This window comes from Fistularia commersonii, chromosome 12 (genome assembly GCF_037954325.1).
Source record: "Fistularia commersonii isolate RoL2024-O1a breed Wild chromosome 12, RoL_Fcom_v1.0, whole genome shotgun sequence".
Taxonomy (NCBI): domain Eukaryota; kingdom Metazoa; phylum Chordata; class Actinopteri; order Syngnathiformes; family Fistulariidae; genus Fistularia; species Fistularia commersonii.
Window position 1 is genome coordinate 8472319 of NC_141295.1, and position 9133 is coordinate 8481451.

General features: G+C 39.4%; 1 protein-coding gene across 3 annotated transcripts; it reads right to left on the minus strand.

The window, feature by feature from the left end:
- Positions 1–33: 33 nt before the first annotated feature.
- On the minus strand, positions 34–7343 carry zfp91 (ZFP91 zinc finger protein, atypical E3 ubiquitin ligase). Of its 3 annotated transcripts, none has more exons than XM_086156831.1 (12): positions 5741–7343; positions 5417–5454; positions 5164–5280; positions 4694–4730; positions 4002–4112; positions 3809–3901; positions 3528–3713; positions 3292–3342; positions 2868–2946; positions 2392–2506; positions 2171–2270; positions 34–2079 (listed from the first exon to the last, which is right to left on the minus strand). In XM_086156831.1, exons 1-12 carry the CDS (start codon positions 6145–6147, stop codon positions 1083–1085), a joined length of 2331 nt encoding a protein of 776 aa, XP_086012957.1. In that variant the 5' UTR covers positions 6148–7343; the 3' UTR covers positions 34–1082. The 3 variants fall into 3 exon arrangements, with proteins under 3 accessions (XP_086012957.1, XP_086012958.1, XP_086012956.1); XM_086156832.1 differs by having other exon boundaries at positions 3809–3898; positions 5417–5457; XM_086156830.1 differs by having other exon boundaries at positions 5417–5457.
- Positions 7344–9133: the final 1790 nt, after the last annotated feature.

Here is a 9133-nt window from a genome sequence, read left to right on the forward strand (position 1 = left end):
AAGCTTCTCAAACAAAATCAATACTCACTGGCAAAATGTTAAGACATTTATTTACATCATATAAATGCAGTTGTCAATCTGCTCTATCACACACCTTAGGGCACATCAGACAGTTACACATTTAACAACATGGTCAAGGGTTCTACATTTGTCTTATGGAATATTATTTTATGAAAATGTCATTCTTGATAAAGTGATTCTTAACTCAATTAATTGATCCACATGGCATTTTACTGTGTCCAAAGTGAGCTCCTGGTTATAATGGCCAATGGCTGTTTTGGTAAGTGTATACTGTAGACAAGTTTTGGGCTCTGAAGGTTCTCAGTCATTCAGGTCATGGTACTCGATAAATCTTAATCGATGTCAACTACACTTGCTCAATTCCTTTTGGATGTTTCCCCTCTGGCTCAATTGGCACAAGATTTATCAGCTTATGCAGGTTATATTTAAATACAGTTCTAAAAAAAAAATCTACAGCACTGCACGTTACGTATGTAATTGAACCCCCAATGTCATCTAAGTGTTTTTTTCTTTTGTGACTTTAACATCTTCTGTTTACATCGTTTCAATTGTAAAATGTTTGTGGAGATCAGCACATTGTTAAGTCTGTAGGACATTTAGGTCTAGATAATACTTATAAAACTGGCAGAGCATTCGTCAAATTAGGTTTCCAACTCTAAGATTTATGTTCTGTGTGATTGTTTTGTATAAATAAAGAATAAATTCCAGTGGCAACGTTGGAGATGCCACATGCTAGGCATACAATGTGCTTGCTGTCTATTAATTAGAAGTATACAGTATTATTGCGTGACAGCAAAAGCATGGCAATCTCATTTTGAATTCATGTCTGCATCAATACACACTCACATAAAAGGCTAGTGAAGTATACAGGAATGTTATTTACAAAGGCAACACCTTACACAGAAACATCTTTCCCTGATACAGATATTCTAAAAAGCTACCAAATGTGAAGATGAGTGAACATTACATTATATGGTGATCCTACATTTACCTCAAACAATGCAATACAGTATATTAGATCAGTGATTACATAATTGTCGCTTCAAATGCACGTCCATGATTTACATGAGGGCTTGCTGTACATGTCTCTCAGTGCTGTCAGACATAACGTCTCCTTGTCCTGATGCCTCCCATACAACGCTATTCTCTCCCACTCCTGTCTGCTGAAGGGAGTTGCCCGATGAAGAGGAGGAAGAAAGCACTGGATTGTCCAGAATGAAGCTATCACCATTGGCGGGGGATGGATCTTGGGATTGGGATTGGGACGGGGAGAGGATGGGAGGGGTGGAGGCGGCTGTCTGCAGGGTCTGGAGCTGCTGAGAGGTGGCAAGAATCGGGATCTGCTGTATGTGTGTCTGAGACTGACTAATGGGCTGGATAGTCATTTGTAGTATTTGTGTCTGTCCCTGGCTCTGCTGCTGGGGAGAAAATGACTGAAGTGGCTGAAGCTGGGGCTTGGGCTGGGTTACCACTGAGCTGGAATGGAGGGTCAGTTGTTGGACTTGAGTTTGCTGTTGGGTTGCCTGCACAAACTGGACAGGCATCTGTAGCTGAAGGTGAGTCTGCTGCTGGTTGTCAGCTGGTGAAGGCGGGTCAATAGGGGAAAGAGCGATAGTTACTGGCACCTGCATGGCATGAAGAGTCTGGTCTTGTCCCAGTAAAACCACCTGGTGACTCACTTGTTGGGTCACATGACCCATATGGGACATCTGGGCCACTTGCTGCCCAACTTGACCTTCCTGGCTCAGCGGCTCTACCTGCCCATCCTGCCCAGCTTGGTTCATTTCCAAGTTGGTTACCTCTGCTTGCATTGGGGTTCCGTGCACCTCCAGTAAGGAAGCAGGGGTTGTGATAAGAGCGCCTGCATTGGCCGCGAGCGCCTCGGCAATTAGGACCTCGGGGTGACTCTTCGCCTTGTGTGCCACCACACAGTCCTTCTTCTCAAACTTCTTGCCACAAATAGAGCAGGAAAACTGATAGGTGGCGTCGGCATCATGCTTCTTCATATGCCAGTTAAGCGAAGCCTTTTGGCGACAGGTGAACCCACAGATTTCACACCTTTTGGGAAAAGATTTAAAAATTCAGAGACGTTTCTCGTTTCAGTATTATGGGTAAAATACATTATGGCATGTTCGAATTAGGCACTCACTGAAGCGGCTTCTCTCCAGTGTGGATCATGCGATGAACAGCCAAATTGTGAGAGCTCTTGAAGGCACGAGCACAGAACTCACAGATGTAATCTCTCTGGTCTAAAGTCACATAAAAACAATTGAATAAGTGCAGTGTCTGTGTATTTTATTAATCGTAAGAAGGAAAAAAAAGTTGAACAAAAATGTAATCCTAGGTATGTACGTTTTTCTGATCTCGTACCTGTATGGTGTTTTGCATGACGAAGCAGCTGCTTTTGTAGTCGGAAAAGCCTTCCACAAGAAGGATGAGGACAAACATACTTTTTTTTGAGCAAGTGCTGGTATTTTATATGATGCTGGTGTGCAAAACAAAAACAAACAAATGTCATGAGAAACTGTTCAGTGGGAAGTCTGAATTAGTTTTTAATGGATTAGCCTGTCTTTTTATTGAAGCCATGCATTTCCTTCTTACACAAAATATCGATATGTATATGCGCTCAATTTATCGCTAAATGCAAATTCCATTTGCCTGGTGGATTAAAATTTCTCCTTCTTTGTTATACATTTCCTACAGAATAAACACATCAATCAAAGATCGCCCTCCATACCATCAAGTCTAACATAGGACAGAGAGATTTCTGTAATATTACTCAGGTACACTGATAAGTAATAAAACCTTGAGCTAATAAGTTTTAATTAGTAAGTTGTCGGACAAACCTGCAAGTAGCGAGGATGGGCCAGCACAGTACCACATCCCTCCATTTCACATCGGACATACTGCACTGGGGGCTTCTTCCTGTGTCAGTAAAGGACAGCACAGAAATGAATTTTGTGGATTTCTGTTGAAATCCATGAAAATACAATTGATTTGTCTGAATGCAAAATTACTGTCAAATGATCAAACGGAAATGAACCAACTGTTATAAACCCATTCACTATTGTATTGGGACACATTAAAGAGCATTGCTAGTGCAAATGGTGTTGGCATCAGTCATTTTCCAGTAACCATGTTAACCAGCAATTACACCACAACATTTGCCGGGGGTTGGACTAAATTAATGGAGGATTATCTTTTATATTTGGAATGTAAGTGTCTTGATTCATAATGATTATTATGCCCCCCAAAAGGCAATATATTTACCTCCTTTTTGGCAGACGTGGGGTTTTATCATCTTTTTTCCGACGGCCTCTCCTAATACAAAGAGGGGAAGGAAAAAAATACATTTCATGAAGAATACATTAACTGTTCATGATAGTTTCTTTTAGCCCCAACCTTAAACACAAGTTGAGAGTCACATTAACTTTAAAAAAAGCAATACACCTACAATAGACATCTGACCGATCAATGTGTTAACCATGTACACATTCTGTGCTTACTTCCTTGGCCCATCGGGATCTTCCACCATTTCTTCTCCCAGCTTTGCTTCCTCTCCTACATTTTCTACATTGTCGGAACCTTCTATCTTTATTTCAGCAACTTCCCTCTCTTTCTTGGGTGCTTTTTCTTTTTCTTTCTTCTCCTTCGGTCGGGGGGGGACTCTGCGCTTTGGTTTCGGGGCATCCCTGAAAAGACAAGGGCTATCAGCTCAGAAATCTATTCTGGGAATCAAAAAAATTAACTTAGCCAGACCAGATTATGACATTTAAAGTGCATATACCTTTCAGCCTTGGGGTCATAACTTTGATCATTTAAATCATCTCTAAAAGGAACATCTTCATCACTGCTGAGGCCTTCTTCCTCTCCAGATCTTCTAATAAAAAGACCACATTTAAAGTAAGAATAAAAAATTACACCTTGACAATATTAACTTTGCTAAAAAAGCTTGAGCGGTGTGCTCAGGTCACGTTTACCTCTGACTTGGTGGTTGGTAGTTCAGATCCTTTGGATCATCCGGAAAGGGGGGACCCTCTTCATATGCACTTGGTTTTGCAATATCTTCGCTTTCCTCCTCTTTTTTCTTACTGGGACAACAGGAAGAAAATAAGATCTATTAGGATATAAGTTTGAGAATTGCATTTAAATGTTGTAACCATCAGCCTTATTTATTCTAAACATATTCAACAAAGTCACACAATGTAAATGTGATTGCTGCAAGTCCAATCTTTGATTTTCATAAAACTATATTTTTCCAGTTATTGACTATCTGATCAACAGGCCCAGTAAAAGTGTAATTTGGAAGGACTCTTTAATTTAAACACATTACAAAAAAAGTTTAGATGGACCTTTATGGGTCCCACAGCAGGGAAATTTACATTAAAATTATTGTTAGTGCAGCAAAGAGCTTTAGGATGCATGATAAAATAACTAGAATTATGAAAATAAGCTCAAGTCTGAACAGGAAAAAATGAAAAATACAAAAAGGAATTACCATAGAGTAGAATAACATGAGTGAAAATACTAAGTTTCACATCATATTTCAATTTAATAAAACGAATGGTGCTGAGGTATTGCACTAGTACTGGTTCACATGTACATTATATTTAACATATATACAGTAATACCAAATAGGCATCGATCATTAAAGTGCTTAAACTATACTCACATTTCATACTTTTCTTTGTTGTGCGATTCTCCTTCGGCTATAACATAGAGTAAAAAATATATGAGGAAGAAAAGTAAAGCCACAAGACCCGACATACTTTTTCATCGGTTACGTCGATGACATTCCAGAGAAGCAGGACGATTTCACTTTTCAAAAGATGTACTGAAAAGCTTTAATTGTTTGTTCAGGCCTAAAATGCTATATTCAAATAAATCATTTGTATTTGACTTTATTTTAGATGATGATCCCCTAGCGTGTGATTTTGAAAACATTTCAAGTGTAAGAACTAAGAAGGGAGTTGATCAATAAGGAAAGTGATCATATTCACGCCACAGCGAAAGGGACGGAATGTAGTACTTTCTACGCAAAACAATACTAGGACATCGCTTGACTTTTAGCGCTCCTGCATCAGCACCGATAATAAAAACACTGTTAGTCGGACCACGGTGTCTCGTCAACAGGTTGCTCACCAGCTTGATTCTCTATTCCAGGCTCAGTCTTACACACAGGCTTGGCAGAACCACGGGCCGCCCGGCCAGATGGGGTCTTGGCTCGAGTCTGGGCCGGGGGGTGTTTGGATGGAAATGCTGGTGGAGCGGGAGACATTTAGAGCGGTTATATGTCATTCCACAAACGTGCACACACCAGCTCTTTCAGTGAGTGCACACTTAATAAAAATGCTGGAAAAGGGAAACATTGAAAAGATGATGATTCTCCCATTACCTTCAGCATTTGAAGCAGGTTTATTGGGGTCCTCTGAGCTGCTGGGGGGAGAACAAAAAAAAACAAAACACTCATCACAACTCTGATCTGACCAAACAACGTTTTATTTGGCGCATAAAATGTAAATATATGAAGCAAAGGGAAGTTTCACTCCACCCTCCCAAGCAGAGACGCTCGACTGGAGGCGTTTGTTTGACAAGTACGGGTGACACACAATACGCAAAACCACAAGTTGAACATTAGAAGACATACCACAACACACACCAAAAAAAAAAAAAAAAAAAAAAAAAAAAAAAAGTCTTATTATGTGGACTGTTAACTTACTCCGTGCTCTGAAGGCTGTCCCCGGCACCACCCGCTTCAGCCAAACCCGCATTTTCACTATTTTTCTTTCGCTTCGAGTTGGAAACTTTCCTCCGCTTGCTCGCACCGACGTCCGGGCACAGTTCGTCTTCATCGTCGTCGCTCTTGGTGTCCTTCAACCAAGCCGGAACAGCCCTGGTGGAGCGATCTCTCAAAACCCTTCCCGAGCTCTGAGGACTCTGAGCGGTCCCGTTAACATCCGCTTGAGAGATGGGGACGCCGGACCTGGGGCGGCCAGCGCTCCGCTCCCTGAGCCCCCTCCGCGGGGTAAGGGCCGTACTGGGGGCCGGGGTCTGCTCCGCGGCCTTGTCATCCGTCGGCTCTTCGCCATTATTTACGTCAGCGTTTCGGTCGCCGATCGGTTCCATTACCGAAAAAGACACCTAAACCGGTCTCACAGAGTCGAACAGGTTCTCGGTTAACGTGAAGAAAAACGCACATCTGATTTAAAGACGTTTTGATTGCAAGAGGCCTTTATCCAACAGTGAGACATTTTCGGTGACTGCGTTGGCTTCGTCGCAAATGAAATACACACATTTATTGATTAGAGATTAAAAACTTTTCTTAATTATCAATTCTGCAATATACTGTTATAATTTTAAAGAAGCAGACACAATTTTCGCGTTCTTAAAGCTGTAGTAAACCTACTTATTTGCGCGGCCCCTGAGCACAACCATTTTGTGCGCTTTGTTGCGTCTCCTTTAAGCCAAATATAAACCGAGGTTACGTTCAGCGACGGGGACGCGTTTTAGCTGCTTCACAATCCACCAGGATTTCCCTCCGGGCACCTGTAAGCAGCGGCCTGGTCCATCAGCATTGTTTGGAGATCTGCGAAGACAGCAGCGGAAGCGCAGACGCAGTCTACACATAAATGGCAGTGGGTGGCATTATGGGAACTGTAGTGTAAATAATAACTGTTTTCTGATTAAGTGCGTAATCAAGTTCGATTAAAAAACGTAAAAAAAAAATCAGATAATAATAATAATAATAATAATAATACACAGATAGATTAACAATATCTAAAAAAAATTAGACAACTGTAATTTCAATAATTGTATTAGTATTAGTATTAGTATTAGAACTAGTATCAGTATTAGTATTAGTGTTAGTGTTAGTGTTAGTGTCAGTGTTAGTGTTAGTGTTAGTGTTAGTATTAGCATCAGGCCTGGAAGAAGACTCAAGAGGAGATTTATGGTGGATAGGGGATGATGATTTGCCGTGCGAGCTCGGATATTATCATTGTAGAATATTGACTGTGGACACAGTAATATTGAACAATTAACCATATATGTTTACTTGCAATCTGCACATGCGCAGACTCTCTGTTGGCGAGCTCATGTCTATTGGTACGAATTGCTATCATCACCTATGCTCTGCTCTTCAGTAAAATAACTAAGTGCTACTCTAATATCCCCGGTCGCCTTTTTTTACGCAAAACACAACAATCATTATTATTATTATTACTACAATTAATACTACTACGGCTACCGCATCTCGCAAGTGAATCAGAGGAGACGACCTCTTGCTCACTGTCAGCTTGAAAAAAATATTTGAAAAAAACAAAACAAAACAAACCCCATTCACAATTGTATTGAAAATGAAATTGAAAGAGAGTGCACAAAATATTGTTTGCCCCTTTGCAACATTCAAAATAAATCATCAGTTTACAAGCACATGCAAAATTAAGCTTTTGGGACATCCCTAAACAGCCTATCAACCTCAATTCACTCCTTGCTTTCTGTATTCTGTATAGTCTGTAATCTGTACGGATTTATCAACTATCACAATTCCACTTGTTAAATTCCCTTTTTATTTATTCACTTAATAAATATTGTGTTCTTTCATATAGATCTTTGACATAGTACTGAAATTTAATTGCTTCATTGCCTGAGCCAACATGGCTGCCGCTGAAAGCATGTCCGTTCCTCCTTGGTTTCCACTGTCTGTCCTTCCATTGCGTGACCTCAGTTTGATGCTGCCGCAGTTGAAATAATTTGGCCACAAGATGGAGGTATTGTTCTAAATGGTTAGATTCTCTCTGCAATGTCTTCAAATACACATGTTATTCTTAATAATCCCTTTCACCAAGTGCTCAAAATGGTCAGGTATAATGTTTTCTATAAGAGTGTGTCAATTGTTTATGTTTGTGATCTTGCTACTTGATTTTTTAAATATTAAAGTGAAATGATTGAAATGTAAAAAGTCAAAGAACTACAATAAGAGTCAAGTAAAATACATTTGCTTGATACAATTGGCACATTGACATTACAGAGTATTTTTCCTTAGTAACATTATCTTATTGTGCATTTATATTGTAAATATCAAGGGGAACATATGAATGAGGTTATAGATATATTGTGGTCTTGTTTTTTTCCAACATAAGCAAAAGTCTATCTTTAATGGCAGCATTTCTAATACATATAGAGTATATATGTATTAGATAATTGTCTATAGTATAGACAATCAACATTTCTGGAAAACCTACGAAAATTCAGCATGCATAAAACAGATATATAAATACATGTTAAAATAAAATATCTACAACAGATGAATCTGGTTTACTTCTCTGTTACACTGTTCAGTAACATGGTATACTGTCTAGTTCTCAAAGAAATTTGATTTGTCCGTCCAGTGTGAAAAGATTAATATCTTTACCATGTACAGTCCATGGTTTCTCTTGGTCTCAGTTCAATCAAAATAACATTGACTATTTCTGACCTTCACACCACACAGACATTTGTAATTTCTCATTTGACATGCATAATTCAGCTGTTTGAGATGATGTTTGATTGCTATATTTTGTATTGTATTTCATTGTAAGTACTGCATGCAATGGCTGTAAGATGTCTCAGATCACTCCAAATCATGCATCCTCAGTCACAATTGAGATATTAAAAAATAGAGACTTAAATACAAGTTTCAAATCCTATTCAAAGGCAGGCACAAAGAAATTTACCCTTGAAATGTCCTCAAGTATGATCTTCTAGTGTTCTTTTTTGCTGTCTGGTTACACACATAAAAAAAAAAACATTAGAAAAACAGATGAAAAGTAAATTATAATGGTTAATGTGTGAGTTATCTGCACAAGCAACATGCCCACTGAAGTGAGGCAGAATTCCTTCTCTGGATTGTAAATGACCAGAGCAGAACCTAACTGAAGACAGGTTATATTTTAAAAATCAAAGTTAGGCTGTTTATTTATCAATCAGCTTTCCATCACACGTTAATGTTAAAACTAGCGTCTGACCCATGTAAAGGTGGCGAGATCTTAGGAAAACTGCCTGCACTCTTACACACAATGAAGCCTAATTCTGATATTAAATCCTCCCCTGAACTCCTTGCCGGGGTACAACA